Here is a 16,804-nt window from a genome sequence, read left to right as displayed (position 1 = left end):
AGGCGAATAGTGTAGATACATTTAAGGGGAAGCTGGATAAACACATGAGGGAGAAAGGAATAGAAGGATATGCTGATAGGTGAGACGAAATAGGGAGGGAGAGGGCTCGTGTGGAGCATAAACCCTAGCATAGAGCAGTTGGGCCGAATGGCCTGTTTCTGTGCTGTACATTCGAAGTAATTTTATGTAATATTAATGGAGGTATCTAAAAGCAGGTTCCAAGCAATCAAAAACCAGTGCAATCTGTACACAAGCCAAGTATTCTGGAGAGAATACTGACCAATGTCAGCGTCCACCATGTGCAATTGTACTGGACTACTTCACATTATTTTTTTAAATCTGATTTCCAGTTTCTCTTTGTCTTTAACACTTTTCTTGCTGCAGTGTGAAAATACTTTACACAAATCTAAGGCACAAGTTTCAAGCCGAAAGAGGGAAGAGTGGAAAAGAAAAAGAACAACAAGATCTAAGTGTTTGCGTTGCTGGTTTTTTTTGTTATTTCAGCAATTAAATCAGAAACTCGGTGAAGGAGACGGAGAAACGATTATTTCTCTTTCTTTCATCAGACACTATCACAGGAAACTGCTTTTGACCTTCTCTGATTTCCCCTAAAGTTATTTTTGGTGATAAAACCCATTTTCAGCTGTATTAATAAAACTGCACCAGTTACTGCCCTTAAATACATCAAGGAATGCTTTTTAATGGAAAGAAAAAAAAGATTACGATATATTACACTGCCCGATGGCGCTGGTTCATGGCAAGATTTTACCTTTTATGATTATGATTATCCAAATGAATTTTAGCAGAAACTTGAACTGTAACTGAACCAATGCAATTCTGAGCGCAATTCTCTGATTGTGCCCAAAGCGGAAACTTTGACATTTTAATTTCAGACTTTTACCCTCTTTTGCAAAATCCACAAGAAACACCCAAAAAAACAATTCCTGGTAAACTTCTCCAGAAATAAAGCACGAAAATAAGGAACTTTAAGGAATAAAAATTGGGATTTCAGCGGACACAATGTGATTTCCCAGCCAGCGGATGGTGCTGTTGTACAGTGTAACCTTGTTCTCAGAGCCTGCTTAACACTGTCGCTAGTGTCCCACTACTGCCCCCTGCGGGGGGGGGATTAATTATCACTCAACTTTCAAAGAAACTGTATTGGTTATATAGGCGCATCAGCCAATTTACACACAAGCAAGATCTCGCAAATGTGAAATGAATGAATGATCAGATAATTTGGTTTTGGTCGTGCTGGCTGAGTGATGAATCATGGAATCCAAGGAGGAGGCCATTCGGCCCATTGTGCCTGTGCCAGCACTTTGAAAGATGTCCATTTAGTCCCTTTCCCCTGCTCTTTCCCCATAGCCCTGCAATGTTTTCCCCTTCAAGTATTTATCCAATTCCCTTTTGAAAGTTATTATTGAATCTGCTTCCACCGCCCTATCAGGCAGCGCATTCCAGATCAGAACAACTCGCTGCGTAAAAAAAATTCTCCTCATCTCCCTTCTCGTTCTTTTGCAAATTACCTTAAATCTGTGTCCTCTGGTTACTGACCCTCCTGCCAGTGGAAACAGTTTCTCTTTATTTACTCTATCAAAACCGTTCATGATTTTGAACACTTCTATCAAATCTCCTCTTAACCTTCTCTGCTCTAAGGAGAACAACCCCAGCTTCTCCAGTCTCTCCACATAACTGAGGTCCCTGATCCCTGGTACCATTCTAGTAAATCTCCTCTGCACCCTCTCTAAGGCCTTGACATCCTTCCTAAAGTGTGGTGCCCAGAATTGGACACAATACTCCAGCTGAGGCCTAACCAGTTTATAAAGGTTTAGGGGTTACGGGGAGCGGGCAGGAAATTGGACATGAATTTAGATTTGAGGTTAGGATCAGATTAGCCATGATCTTATTAAACGGCGGAGCAGGCTCGAAGGGCCGATTGGCCTACTCCTGCTCCTATTTCTTATGTTCTTATGTAGTCTATGTGTGTCTGTATGATATGCGTGGGTACAAGATTTTCTACAATTAGTTAACTAGATGTCTTTTATTCAGTTGTTTTTTTGGTAACCTGTGTAATTTCCCCCCAGAAAATATCTAATTAAAAGGACCATCCTACAAAAGGTTTACCATGCTCCAGCTTGAGAACTCTTTATGAAACATAGGAACATAGGAACAGGAGTAGGCCATTCAGCCCCTCGTGCCTGCTCCGCCATTTGATAAGATCATGGCTGATCTGTGATCTAACTCCATATACCTGCCTTTGGCCCATATCCCTTAATACCTTTGGTTGCCAAAAAGCTATCTATCTCACATTTAAATTTAGCAATTGAGCTAGTATCAATTGCAGTTTGCAGAAGAGAGTTCCAAACTTCTACCATCCTTTGTGTGTAGAAATGTTTTCTAATCTCGCTCCTGAAAGGTCTGGCTCTAATTTTTAGACTGTGCCCCCTACTCCTAGAATCCCCAACCTGCGGAAATAGTTTCTCTCTATCCACCCTATCCGTTCCCCTTAATATCTTATAAACTTCGATCAGATCACCCCTTAACCTTCGAAACTCTAGAGAATACAACCCCAATTTGTGTAATCTCTCCTCGTAACTTAACCATTGAAGTCCGGGTATCATTCTAGTAAACCTACGCTGCACTCCCTCCAAGGCCAATATGTCCTTCCAAAGGTGCGGTGCCCAGAACTGCTCACTGTACTCCAGGTGCGGTCTAACCAGGGTTTTGTATAGCTGCAGCATAACTTCTGCCCCCTTGTACTCTAGTCCTCTAGATATAAAGGCCAGCATTCCATTTGCCTTCTTGATTATTTTCTGCACCTGTTCATGACACTTCAATGATCGGTGTACCTGAACCCCTAAGTCCCTTTGGACATCCACAGTTTTTAACTTTTTGCCATTTAGAAAGTACCCTGTTCTATCCTTTTTTGATCCAAAGTGGATGACCTCACATTTGTCTACATTGAATTCCATTTGCCACAGTTTTGCCCATTCATCTAATCTATCAATATCGCTTTGTAATTTTATGTTTCCATCTACACTGCTTACAATGCCACCAATCTTTGTGTCATCGGCAAACTTAGATATGAGACTTTCTATGCCTTCATCTAAGTCGTTAATAAATATTGTGAATAATTGAGGCCCCAAGACAGACCCACTAGTCACATCCTGCCAATGTGAGTACCTTCCCATTATCCCTACTCTCTGTCGCCTTTCGCTCAGCCAATTTCCTAACCAAGTCCGTACTTTTCCCTCGATTCCATGGGCTTCTAACTCAGCTAACAGTCTCTTATGTGGGACCTTATCAAATGCCTTCTGGAAGTCCATATAAATAACATCCATTGACATTCCCCTGTCCACTACTTTATCACCTCTTCAAAAAATTCAATCAGGTTTGTCAGGCACGACCTACCTTTCACAAATCCATGCTGGCTCTCCCTGATTAACTGAAAATTCTCGAGGTGTTCAGTCACCCTATCCTTAATTATAGACTCCAGCATTTTCCCCACAACAGATGTTAGGCTAACTGGTCTATAATTCCCCGGTTTCCCTCTCTCTCCTTTCTTAAAAAGCGGAGTGACATGTGCAATTTTCCAATCTGGAGGGACAGTTCCTGAATCTAGAAACCGCAATGAATTAGGTCGATGGTCACTCGTAGAAAGAAAATTGTTTTAATTAAAGCTCCTTTCACGACTTCAGGATTTCCCAAGCACTTCGCAGCCAATGAATTGCCTTTGAATTTGTGCACAGCAAGGTCCCACAAACAACAGTTAAATCAATGACCAGTTAATCTGTTTTTGGGTAGTTTTGGATGAAGGATGAAGGTTCACTAGGGCACTCCCCCACTCTTCTTTCACTACTGCCATGAATTCTTTCACATTCACCGGAACAGACAGACAGGGAATCAGTTTAACTTCTCATCTGAAAGTCAGCACCTCCGACAGTGCAGCACTCCCTCAGTACCGTAATGAGGTAACAGCCTAGATTAGGTGCGTAAGTTCTGGAGTGGGGCTTGAACCCATGACCTTCTGAGGTAGGGGCGAGAGTGCTACCCACTGAATCAAGCTGGCACTAATGGCACAAACTTCAAAATAAAAATCTACTTCATCCAATATGAGCATGAACGGGGTTGGTTAAGCTGCTTAAAGTCCCTTACCTAAAATGTCTGCTCTTTATAAGAAGAAGCAATGCAGAATAGGCTCGAGGGGCCAAATGGCCCACTCCTGTTCCAATGTTCATTTTGCAGAATGGTGAGACCTGAGTTGAGGATCTTCACTGTTATCAGCGTGTTGTGTTATAGATGAGGGAGGCACCAGCTCTTACTACACAGACTGCAGTAAATAATTAATGATGTGGAATTTGCTGGACTGAGACATCTCACAGCATTCCTGGTTAATTAGACTTTTACCTGCACACTTCAGCTCAAAAATGTTTAGCCCTGTAAGTTGCTGGAAGTGCGAGCTGATAAGAAGGGTAACAGGGCATCCGGGGCCCTCGTGAACGACGGGACCAACAGTCTATCTCCTTAATCAACGAGTTTTAAGGATTGAGAAATAAGCAGAGGAAGGACTGAGAAGGAGGGTTGAGGGTGAGATGCCGTTTTTGCAAAGCTAACGGCAGAGTGGCTCAAATCATCCAGCAACTTGTGGTGATTCGCAATTCACAGGGAATCTCTTCCACGCCACAAGTCGCTGGACGATACGCGTGTTAATAACACCGGGCGTCGTTCACACACCGTTATTTTTTTTCCAGCAAATTCCGGCCCATTGAATATATTAGAAATAACTCAAAGTATATCAGTTTAGAAAGGAAGGAAGCAGTAGGTTGTGTTTTGGCTTATCACATCCTTCATTACTCTGCGCCTCTCTGAGAAATGCAGCTGAACAAACTGTCAGAAAAGCTCGTGAGACGCTGGTTAACGAACCCTCACAGCTGTTCAGAGACCCGCAGAGATCAGGCCCACATAGCGGAGCTGTAACTATTTCCTTTAGTCATTCGTGATTCGGGATGGGGGTGGTGGTAAGGGGCCAAAAGGGTCTTTCATTGGTCCACCATTCCCAAAACCTGGGGAATTAAAGCTTAACGAAAATGTAAAACTTTTTACATTTTTGTCATAGGCAGCTGACAACCAAGCTGATCGTGTGAAGGAGTGTAACACAGAGTACACACACCAGTCCAGGTACGCCCACTGGTAACAGGCTGCTCCAGGCTCCAATCCTTCAAAACCCCTTTGAAATCCGATTCTTGAAATTGTGCCACGTCCTATTGCTAACAAATTCATTAAAGCACTCGTACAAAATCGTAATTATTATAAATGGGAATTTTGAAACAAATTCCATGATTCCCACACTCCTAGAATCACAGAGCCCCCCCCTCTCGGAGAGCAGGATTGTAGAATGAGCACCCTCGCACAGACATCTTTGTTGCTGATATTGCCCTGTGCAACTATTTTTTACTTATTCTTGGGATGTGGGCAAGGCCGCATTTATTGCCCATCCCTAGTTGCCCTGAGGGCATTAGGAGTCAAGCACATGGTGTGGGACAGGGGTCACACGTAGACCAGACCAGGTCTGGGTGACAGGTTCCCTTCTCTGAAGGACATTAGTGAACCAGTTGGGTTTTTTACAACAATTCTGCAGTTTTCATGGTCAATCTTTTTCTGATGCCGAGACAACAAATTACCGGATTTACTGAATTCAATTTCACAATCTTGCCGCGGTGGGATTTGAATTCATGATGTCTGGATTACTAATCCAATCACCGTACCCACTCGGCTACCTCTGTGATTTTACTGGCTAAAAGACCTGAAATCCATACGTTAGATGTCAAGACTAAGTGTAGTCTTTAGGTGAAGTGGAGTCAAAGGACAGCAGGGGGGATAATTAGACCAGGGCGTGTGGGCATAATTTTACAGTCAAACACCCTGTCCTTATTATTATATAATACTTTAATTTAATGTCATTATTTACAGTTAAATAGCAAAACTCACGGCAATTTGAGGAGCAGAATAGTGGATTTGGTTGGAACGCAAGACTTTCTCTGCAGTAAAGGCTGAGGTGCTGGGAGAGGCAGAGCTAAGGCGTTACAGCACCACCACCGGCTGGAGGGTGTAATTACAGTGTGACCAGTTTACATAGGCAGATTCCATTATAAATGTGGACATAGGAACTTATAATGGAAAAAGTTGACACAAAAGTGTGACAAAAAGGTGACAATAGGAAGTAAGGTTTTGTAGACAGGAAGTGCACACAGATGTAATATTCTTAAGATACAAATTATTGTGGCATGCCAGATGACAGAGTGTGGGGTTAGTAGGTTTAGTGTTATGATTTCCCCACAGTCTGAATTTATCTCAGATGGATAATTTGGTAAAGACACTTAGAGGATGTACAAAATGCTTCTGCGGGGATTTGGGTGGAATGATTAATCAATGATACTCTTGCATAAGGCCAGTTACAAAGTGCCAGTGTCAGAGGCCTAGGAGGTGGTCACCTGGCTGGTTGGGAACTTTAAAGTGATGGAGTACGGTGCCTTTAATGGGGTTACAATTGGCGAGTTCACAGTTTAGCATAAACCATGACAATAGCCGTAACCCCAATTGTTACCATAATAGCCAATAGTGGAAGCTGGATAAACACATGAGGGAGAAAGGAATAGAAGGATATGCTGATAGGGTGAGATTAAGAAGGGAGGGAGGAGGCTCGTGTGGAGCATAAACACCGGCATGGACCAGTTGGGCCGAATGGCCTGTTTCTGTGCTGTATATTATATGTAACTCCTACCCTAACCTTAGCCCTGAACCTCACCCTAACACTTAACCCAAACCTTAACACATCTAACCTGACCCTGCCCTTGGCCCTAACCCAGAGGGAAACCCTAATCCTGACACAGATCCCAACCATAATCTAAACCCTAATCCTAACCCAGAACCTATTTAATTCTATCTGTTACCCTAATGCAAAGCCCAGATCTAACCCTAACCACTAGATACAACAATTATAGAGGCAAAAGAACCAGTGGGAGATGAGGAGAATTTTTTTTACGCAGTGAGTTGTTATGATCTGGAATGCGCTGCCTGAAAGGGTGGTGGAAGCAGATTCAATAATAACTTTCAAAAAGGGAATTGGATAAATATTTGAAAAGGAAAAAAATTGCAGGGCTTTGGGGAAAGAGCAGGGGAGTGGGACTAATTGGATAAGCTCTTGCAAAGGCCGGCACAGGTACGATGGGCCGAATGGCCTCCTTCTGTGCTGTAAGATTCTATGAAAAGGAAACTGCAATCTGAGTTTGCAGTGGGAGAATCTGCAGGAACTCTTTCTTACCAACAGGGGTCGCACTTTACACACATATCACGAAGCACAATCCTCTTCATTGGTCGACACCGTTTGGTGTCCGTGATTGGTCGCTGCCCCGAGTCCACTTGCATTTCCCAAAATACGATTCACAATTCTGAAGGAAAGGTCTGATCGACGAGGCAGACGTGTTTAAAACAGAGTGAATGTACAGCCACAGGAACACAGGAATTGCTGGACGAGAAAAGGCCAAGGTCCATCTAGTTCGCCTTCTACTACCTGGGAGTCGCATGAAAGAACGAAAGACTTGCATTTCTATAGCACCTTTCACCACCTCAGGATGTCCCAGAGTGCTTTTTACAACCAAAGAAACACTTTTGAAGTGTAGTCACTGTTGTAATGTAGGAAACGTGGCAGCCAATTTGCGCACAGCAAGATCCCATAAACAGCAATGTGATAATGACCAGATAATCTGTTTTTGTGATGTTGGCTGATACAACGATGATGGAGTTGTTGATTAATCATATCAATCAATCTCTATCAATGAGTCTCCAACAGACCCAGACATGAGGTGAGGAAAACCCCCAGTGGGGGAGAGCTTTGGGAACCAAAGGTCCAAAGTCACCTGTTCCTCCTGAGCCTGTTACACTCACCACACGTCATGTCTCAAATTACTCATATACTGTATCCCAAAATGTTGTCTTGAAAGTCTTATTGCTGTCTCTGTCCAGCAGAGCAGGCAGAGGGCGTGGAGTTATACTGTCTGCTTGCATTTCATGTGAGGTGGGCTTTAACAGGACGGCATAAATGTGCATCGGGCTGGGTATTCTGTGGTTAAAGTCAGCGGCAGTGTTACCGACTGTATTTCCATTGCAGAAACTGGTGGGAAGCCATCACCTGCAGCTTGTCTTATCACCAGCACAGCTTCCAAGATTGGTGAAGCACCAGCACCACTGCACTCTGCCCTGGGTACCACTGTAGCAGGAAGATGTCACACTACTGACGCCAATGGTGCAGTGTAAACCCATCAGTAGCCAAAACATGCAAAACATCGCGTCGAAATGTTTCAAATATTCTTATTATGGGTCACACACGATGCTGCCTATCAAAACTGCTGCAACTCGCCAAGACTCCTTCTGCAGCACCTCCCAAACCCGTCACCCCCACCAACTGGAAGGACAAGGGCAGCAGGTGCATGGGACACCATCACCTCCACGTTCTCCTCCCAGTCACACACCATCCCGACTTGTGCATATACCGGCCACTCCTTCATGGTCGTTGGGTCAAAATCCTGGAATCCCTCCCTAACGTTATAACTGGATAGCCTGGTAGTGAAGGATAGAATACTAAAGCCTGGTCTTCAGTTGCTTCCAAGCCTTTATTCACAGACATCCCCTCCTATAAATGGATAAAAGACAGTCCCCAATTGATACCCACCACATGAATACAATTAACACTAAAAATCACTTGGATACAATTAACACCTAACAGCACTGTGGGAGAACCGTCACCACACGGACTGCAGCGGTTCAAGAAGGCGGCTCACCACCACCTTCTCAAGGGCAATTAGGGATGGGCAATAAATGCCGGCCTTGCCAGTGCGCCCACATCCCATGAATGAATTTTAGAAAAACAGCTACACTCTTGTGCTATACACTACAAACAATTCTGATACTTTACAGCATTTTTACTTTGGGAATAAAAAGATGAAAATTATGACGAGCCTCCAACTGATCTCCATCTGCTCCCTCACTCAGGCTCCCTTCATGGAGCTCAGTTCCCTGTCACATCCCAACCACTTCCTTTCCCCTCAACAACTCTTAACTTCTCAAAAGCCAAGCCATCCCAGACTTGAATCCGGCTCCCATATCTCAGGAGGTTCTCCCAACTCCTGTCTCACAGTCCTGAACGGGATACAAGATTGTCTGAGAGGTGATTCCTCTCCCCTCCAGCCCCCAACCTCTCTCGCCATTGCAAACCTTCTTGTTTCTCTAGTTTGTCCTTAAGGTACGAGAACTTTAGAACCACACAGCACAGGAAGAGGCCATTCAGCCCATCGTGCCTGTGCCGGCTCTCCAAAAGAGCTACCAATTAGTCCCACTCTCCTACTTTTTCCCCGTGGGCCTGCAAATTTTTCCTTTTCAAGTATTTATCCAATTCCCTTTTGAAAGTTACTATTGAATCTGCTTCTACTGCCCTTTCAGACCAGGTCTCCTCTGAACTTTCCTCTCTGATTCCTCCTAAGCTCCAAATCCCTCATCCTACTCATTCTTCCCTCCTCCCTCTGCATCTTCACTCTGTTGAAATGGAGACTCATCTCTCCGTCTCCAGCTCATCCTTTCCCAAGACCTCGAATCTGTGGAGGTCTCTTCCTCCCTCCACTCTTCAGGCCTCAGTGAATCGCTATTTCCTCGTCTATCTTGCCTCATTTTCTACCGTTTTCATTCTTGGTGATGAGTCATTCAAGTCGGCCTCTCAATAATAAATGTCACTGCCCTGCCAACATTTGTAGTTTCTGTTTAAAACAAAATTTTGACACCCCCCTCCCCATGAAAAAGACAGGGGAAAAAATAAGGAACAAAAAACAGAAAATACCAGAAACACTCAGCCGGTCGGTATCTGTGGAGAGAACGGACAAGTTAACGTTTCAAGTGTGAACATTTTGTCCGAAGAAATTACAGCTAAACAGCATCTGAAAAGGGACAGAAGTGAGGGAGGGGAATGAATAAAACACTGATGCAACACTGTGCCACACACACACCCACACACACATATATAGACAGACACACACACACACACAAACACACACTGACTCAGACAAACAAGATACACACATAGATACACACACAGCCCCACACACACACACAGACACACAGCCCCACACACACACATAGACACACAGCCCCACACACACACACACACATAGACACACAGCCCCACACACACACACACACACACAGACACACAGCCCCACACACACACATAGACACACAGCCCCACACACACACACACACATAGACACACAGCCCCACACACACACACATAGACACACAGCCCCACACACACACATAGACACACAGCCCCACACACACACATAGACACACAGCCCCACACACACACATAGACACACAGCCCCACACACACACATAGACACACAGCCCCACACACACACATAGACACACAGCCCCACACACACACACATAGACACACAGCCCCACACACACACACATAGACACACAGCCCCACACACACACTCACACACACGTAGACACAATCCGCACACACACAGCCCACACAAACACACACACACACACAGCCCCCACAGACACACACACAGACACACACATTGGAGAAGAAGTAGAATGATCTGTAAAGTAGTTAAATGGAAAAAGGGGATGATCAAATGTCCAAAATGACGTTAAGGTTATGTTACAAGTTAATCACAATTCCCTAAATTAAATAGTTTAATTTTTAAGATCGATCTCTCTCGAGAAAAAAAGTGAAGTAAAACTTTAGAGACGCCCAAAGTTCAAGAAAAAAAAGTGTTTGCCAAACTTTTTTTAAATGAAGACAATGCCCCTTTAAACCGCCTGTACGCGATGTAACACAGAGGCGTTAGGACCCGGGGGGAGAGTGTGTCTATTTTTTCCCCTCTCTGACCACAGCTGATGATTTTCCTTCAAGACGTTTCATGCGTTCATTAAACCGCAGAGATTGAGCGCCCGGAGTCCTGCCCTCCGGCCGGTCGAGAGCGGAGCGTCTGTCATGTCCCGCGGCGGCCGGGGAGATGCGCCAGCGGCTCCGCAACTCTCGGCATGGAGCAGCGCACCGTCCTCCTGAGATTCCTCAAACAGTTAGAGGACAGGAAATCCAGCCCAGGGGAGAACATCTCCGGGGAATTCTTGGTGAGTGAGTCTGGGAGGAAGCTGATGGGTAGAAGTTTACTTACAAAATAATGCAGCACAGAAGGCCATTCGGTCCATCGTCTCTTTAAAAGAGCTATCCAATTAGACCTTCTTCCCCGCCCCCCTCCACTTCCCCGCTCTTCCCCCCCCCTCCACTTCCCCGCTCTTCCCCCCCCCTCCACTTCCCCGCTCTTCCCCCCCCCCCTCCACTTCCCCGCTCTTCCCCCCCCCCCTCCACTTCCCCGCTCTTCCCCTCTACTTCCCCGCTCTTCCCCTCCACTTCCCCGCTCTTCCCCTCCACTTCCCCGCTCTTCCCCTCCACTTCCCCGCTCTTCCCCTCCACTTCCCCGCTCTTCCCCTCCACTTCCCCGCTCTTCCCCTCCACTTCCCCGCTCTTCCCCTCCACTTCCCCGCTCTTCCCCTCCACTTCCCCGCTCTTCCCCTCCACTTCCCCGCTCTTCCCCCCCCCCCTCCACTTCCCCGCTCTTCCCCCCCCCTCCACTTCCCCGCTCTTCCCCCCCCCTCCACTTCCACGCTCTTCCCCCCCCCCTCCACTTCCCCGCTCTTCCCCCCCCCTCCACTTCCCCGCTCCACTTCCCCGCTCTTCCCCCCCCTCCACTTCCCCGCTCTTCCTCCACTTCCCCGCTCTTCCTCCACTTCCCCGCTCTTCCCCTCCACTTCCCCGCTCTTCCCCTCCACTTCCCCGCTCTTCCCCTCCACTTCCCCGCTCTTCCCCTCCACTTCCCCGCTCTTCCCCTCCACTTCCCCGCTCTTCCCCTCCACTTCCCCGCTCTTCCCCTCCACTTCCCCGCTCTTCCCCTCCACTTCCCCGCTCTTCCCCTCCACTTCCCCGCTCTTCCCCTCCACTTCCCCGCTCTTCCCCCCCCCCCCCGCTCTTCCCCCCCACTTCCCCGCTCTTCCCCCCCCCCACTTCCCCGCTCTTCCCCCCCCCCCCCACTTCCCCCCCCCCACTTCCCCGCTCTTCCCCCCCCCCCCCACTTCCCCGCTCTTCCCCCCCCCCCCCCACTTCCCCGCTCTTCCCCCCCCCCCACTTCCCCGCTCTTCCCCCCCCCCCACTTCCCCGCTCTTCCCCCCCCCCCCACTTCCCCGCTCTTCCCCCCCCCCCCCCACTTCCCCGCTCTTCCCCCCCCCCCCCACTTCCCCGCTCTTCCCCCCCCCCCACTTCCCCGCTCTTCCCCCCCCCCCCACTTCCCCGCTCTTCCCCTCCACTTCCCCGCTCTTCCCCCCCTCCACTTCCCCGCTCTTCCCCCCTCTTCCCCCATTGCCCTGCAAGTTTTTCCCCTTCAAGTATTTATCCAATTACACTTTTTGAAAGTTATTATTGAATTTGCTTCCACTGCCCTTTAAGGCAGCGCATTCCAGATCATTACAACTCTCTGCCTAAAAAAAAGTGGGGGATGAACAGGTGGGGTGGGGGGGACATTGGATCTCGCTCTAGTGAGAGATCTGGACCGGGGGGTCCCGGAACCTCGAGGGGATCTGAGTCATCAAATTTCGCTCCCTCTGATTTCTCTTTTTTTTTTGTCTGTAAGGATTGGCTCAGTAACAAGATTAACTACAACAAAAAAAGTTTGCCCTCAATAATGTTGTGCTCCTTATGGTTGTTAACACTGTCTTGTAGGAGTTTGAACTGTGGAAGCCCGTCAGTTTTTGTGGGGGGGGGGAAGAGTGTCTGAGGGAGTCTCAAAATTTGTAAGGGGCCCCCGGGAGCGTGCCAGTATTTGTAAGGGGCCCCCGGGAGCGTGCCAGTATTTATAAGGGGCCCCCGGGAGCGTGCCAGTATTTGTAAGGGGCCCCCGGGAGCGTGCCAGTATTTGTAAGGGGCCCCCGGGAGCGTGCCAGTATTTGTAAGGGGCCCCCGGGAGCGTGCCAGTATTTGTAAGGGGCCCCCGGGAGCGTGCCAGTATTTGTAAGGGGCCCCCGGGAGCGTGCCAGTATTTGTAAGGGGCCCCCGGGAGCGTGCCAGTATTTGTAAGGGGCCCCCAGGAGCGTGCCAGTATTTGCAGGTTTTTTCGGGGGATTCTCTACAAAGAAAGGTATGAAAACCCCTGCTCTGGATTTAACCTTCAAAATTGCCCTTTTCTGTAAAATAAACTTATGTTAAATTCTGACCAAAATTATTCCAACCGCTTTTTGTCGGGATTTTTGTCAGAATGTAATTTTGTTTTTCTCAAGTGCTCACAAATCAGTTAAAGTTATAAAGTGACCATCCTTAAGAGATTTGAAGATGTTTTCGAAACACGCTGGTGTATTGTTGGTAAACGTGGTAGCAGAACGCTGATCCACACAGGCTGCTGTACAGTATGAGGGAGGACTGTTATCTGACTTGTGCAACACGGACTTCTAGGCCAGCTAAACTTCAACAGTAAAACTAGATGGATAACCTATCAGGCTGAGAATGTTGAAAATGCAGCTTCGCAAAAATATACTTCACACCCTCCCGCAAAGCACTCTGTTACATGCATGTGTGTATTTATATATATCCTGTGTAGCCGATGGTCATAAAATCATAGAATCTTACAGCACCGAAGGAGGCCATTTGGCCCATTGTGCCTGTGCTGACCCTTTTGAAAGAGCTATCCAATTAGTTCTGTTCCCCCGCTCTTCCCCCGTGGCCCTGTAAATATTTTCCCTACAAGTATTGATCCAATTCCCTTTTTGAAAGTTATTATTGATTCTGCTTCCACCGCCCTTTCAGGCAGCGCATTCCAGATCATAACAACTCGCTGCGTTTTTTTTTTAAAATTCTCCTCATCTCCCCTCTGGTTCTTTTACCAATTACCTTAAATCTGTGTCCTCTGGTCACCGACCCTCCTGCCACTGGAAACAGTTTCTCCTTATTTACCCTATCAAAACCGCTCATGATTTTGAACACCTCGATTAAATCTCCCCTTAACCTTCAGTGCTCGAAGGAGAACAATCCCAGCTTCTCTAGTGGTGTTTCGTGTCAAAAAGTAAAACCTGACTTTGCTCCCGCTAAAATTGCCTACTACAAGTGGGACATAACTTGAGTCCCATCGCATTATTTATTTTACAGATGTTGTCTAATCTGTGCATTTCCAGCAGGGATGTCGAGGCCTTAGAGAGGGTGCAGTGGAGATTTACTAGAATGGTTCCAGGGATGAGGGCATTAGTTACGTAGAGAATCTGGGAGCAGGAAGTTACAAAGGGACTCAGACAGACTGAGCGAGTGGGCAAGAACTGTAGCAGATGGAGTCCAACGAGGGGATGTGCGAGGTCACCCACTTTGGATCCCAGAAAGACAAATCAGAATATTAGAGATTAGAAGCTGCGGAGGAGCAAAGAGGTTTAGGTATCCGTGGACACAAATCACTAAAAGTGAGCGGATGGGTACAAAAAGCGATCAAAAAGGCCAGTGGAATGTTGGTCTTTATCTCAAGGGGGGCTGGAATACAAAAGGGGGAGGAAGTGATGCTTCAGTTGTACAGAGTCTTGGTCAGAGCCCATCTGGAGCACAGAAATCTGACCCTCTCACCCAAAGGCTGTGGATGCTGGGGGTCAATTGAAGTTTCAAGACTGAGATCAACAGATTTTTGTGGGGTAAGGGATATGGGTCCAAGGTCGGAAAATAGGTTTCAGGGACAGATCAGCCATGATCTAACTGAATGTGCAGCAAGCTTGAGGGGCTGAATGGCCTACTCCTGTTCCTATGTTCCTAACATTCAAGATTCGATTGGCTAGGTGGATGAAGGAGAAGGGGTTGCAAGGACTTGGGAACAGTGTAGGTAAAAGTGACTGGATCAATGTGCTCGCAAGGAAGATAAACGCTGGCATGGACTTGTTGGGCCGAATGGCTTGTTTCTGTTTTGTAACTTCTATATATTTCTTTGTATGTGTAACTCTTTGAATTTTATTTTAAGTGTAGATTCCCATTTGTACGCGTTGCGATTGTTCTTTGGAGAGCTGCCCCCGTCTCTGCCCCTGCCTCAGCCCATCTGCTGCTAAAACCCTCATCCATGCCTCTGTCACCTGTAGACTCGACAATTCCAATGCTCTCCTGGCCGGCCTCCCATCTTCCACCTTCCGTAAACTTGAGCTCATCCAAACTCTGCTGCCCGTATCCTAACTCGCACCAAATCCCGTTCATCCATCACCCCCTGTGCTCGCTGACCGACATTGGCTCCCGGTCCGGCAATGCCTCGATTTTGAAAATCTCATCCTTGTTTTCAAATCCCTCCATGGCCTCGCCCCCTCCCTATCTCTGTAACCTCCTCCAGCCCTACAACCCTCCGAGATCTCTGCACTTCTCCAATTCTGGCCTCTTGCACTTCCCTTATTTTCATTGCTCCACCATTGCCTTCAGCTGCCTAGGCCCTAATCTCTGGAATTAACCTCCCTAAACCTCTCTACGCCTCTCCCCTCCTTTAAGACGCTCCTTAAAACCTACCTCTTTGACCAAGCTTTTGGTCACCTGTCCTAATATCTCCTTATGTGGCTCAGTGTCAAATTTTGTTTGATAATCGCTCCTGTGAAGCACCTTGGGACGTTTTATTACATTAAAGGCGCTATATAAATGCAAGTTGTTGTTGTGATGGTATTGCAAAGGATGGCAAGTAAACAAATTATAACCTATAACTGGTACCCCTCCCTGTAATGGGTTTTTAACTATTGAACTATTAAAAATATCAGTTTGCACAATAGATTGTCAGTAAAGTTCCCAGTTAACACAAGTTTTTAAAAAAAATGTGAGTAAAACTTTTACTGAAATGGCATTGACGCGAATATAATGTTTCAAAAATGAGCTCAGGGTGTCCAAGGCCTCTGCTCAGTCACTTGTCCACCCAGGTACCTTTCAAAGGGGACAAGCAGTTTGCTAAACGTTTTTTGAAACAAACAGAAAGCAGAGTGCTTTGTTCTTGGACCAACTCTACTGCATGCAGCTCCCCACAGAACAGGGTGCTGACCAGCCTGGCACGCCAACAAATTGATTGCCCGAGTAATGTCTACCACACATCCTGTGTGGAAACCCTACTATAGTGTGGACCCCTCACCACCTCGTCTTCTGCTGCAGAATAAAGTACGCTGCACCTCCGCAAGCAATGGCACCCTTCCATCCCCTCAACTGTTACATACTCAATGGAAAGACACTGAAGGGTGTGAATTAACATTAAGACTTACGCATAATTCTCTGAAAGTACAGGTGCAGGTAGATAAAGCCATAAAAAAGGCTGACAACATATAAATAGGGGCAGAGAGTACAACAGTAAGGAAGTAATGATAAAACTGTACAGAACATTGGTTAGGCCACAGTTAGAGACTGTGTGCAGTTTTGGACATCCCATTATAGAAAGGACATTAAAGCCATAGAGAGCGTACAGCGTAGATTCACCAGGGTAATGCCAGAGATGGGAAACTATTGTTATGAAGAAAGACTTGAGATACTGGGACTGTTTCCACTGGAACAGAGACAGTTAAGAAGACATTTTTAATAAGAGATTTTTTAAATCGTGAAGGGTTTCAATACAGTGAATAGGGAAAGACCATTTCCTGTGGTTGGGGTGTCATTTTTTTATTAGTTCATGGGATGTGGGCGTCGCTGGCAAGACCGGCATTTATTGCCCAT

The 16,804-nt window shown here is 46.6% G+C and overlaps 1 protein-coding gene across 2 annotated transcripts in view; it reads left to right on the top strand.

The window, feature by feature from the left end:
* Window positions 1-10,939: 10,939 nt before the first annotated feature.
* LOC137344618 (tyrosine-protein phosphatase non-receptor type 22-like) overlaps window positions 10,940-16,804 on the top strand; it is a 93,883-nt gene continuing 88,018 nt past the window's right edge. Inside the window, exon 1 of one of the 2 annotated variants that reach the window (XM_068007731.1) lies at window positions 10,940-11,199. In XM_068007731.1, the coding sequence (XP_067863832.1) occupies window positions 11,110-11,199 (90 nt within the window). In that variant the 5' untranslated portion in view covers window positions 10,940-11,109. The remainder of the gene's footprint in view (window positions 11,200-16,804) is intronic. The other variant, XM_068007732.1, reaches the window with a different exon arrangement.

This window comes from Heptranchias perlo, chromosome 27 (assembly GCF_035084215.1).
Source record: "Heptranchias perlo isolate sHepPer1 chromosome 27, sHepPer1.hap1, whole genome shotgun sequence".
In the NCBI taxonomy this organism is placed as follows: domain Eukaryota; kingdom Metazoa; phylum Chordata; class Chondrichthyes; order Hexanchiformes; family Hexanchidae; genus Heptranchias; species Heptranchias perlo.
The sequence above is the reverse complement of the archived record's forward strand: the minus strand, read 5'-3'. Positions and strand labels throughout refer to the sequence as shown.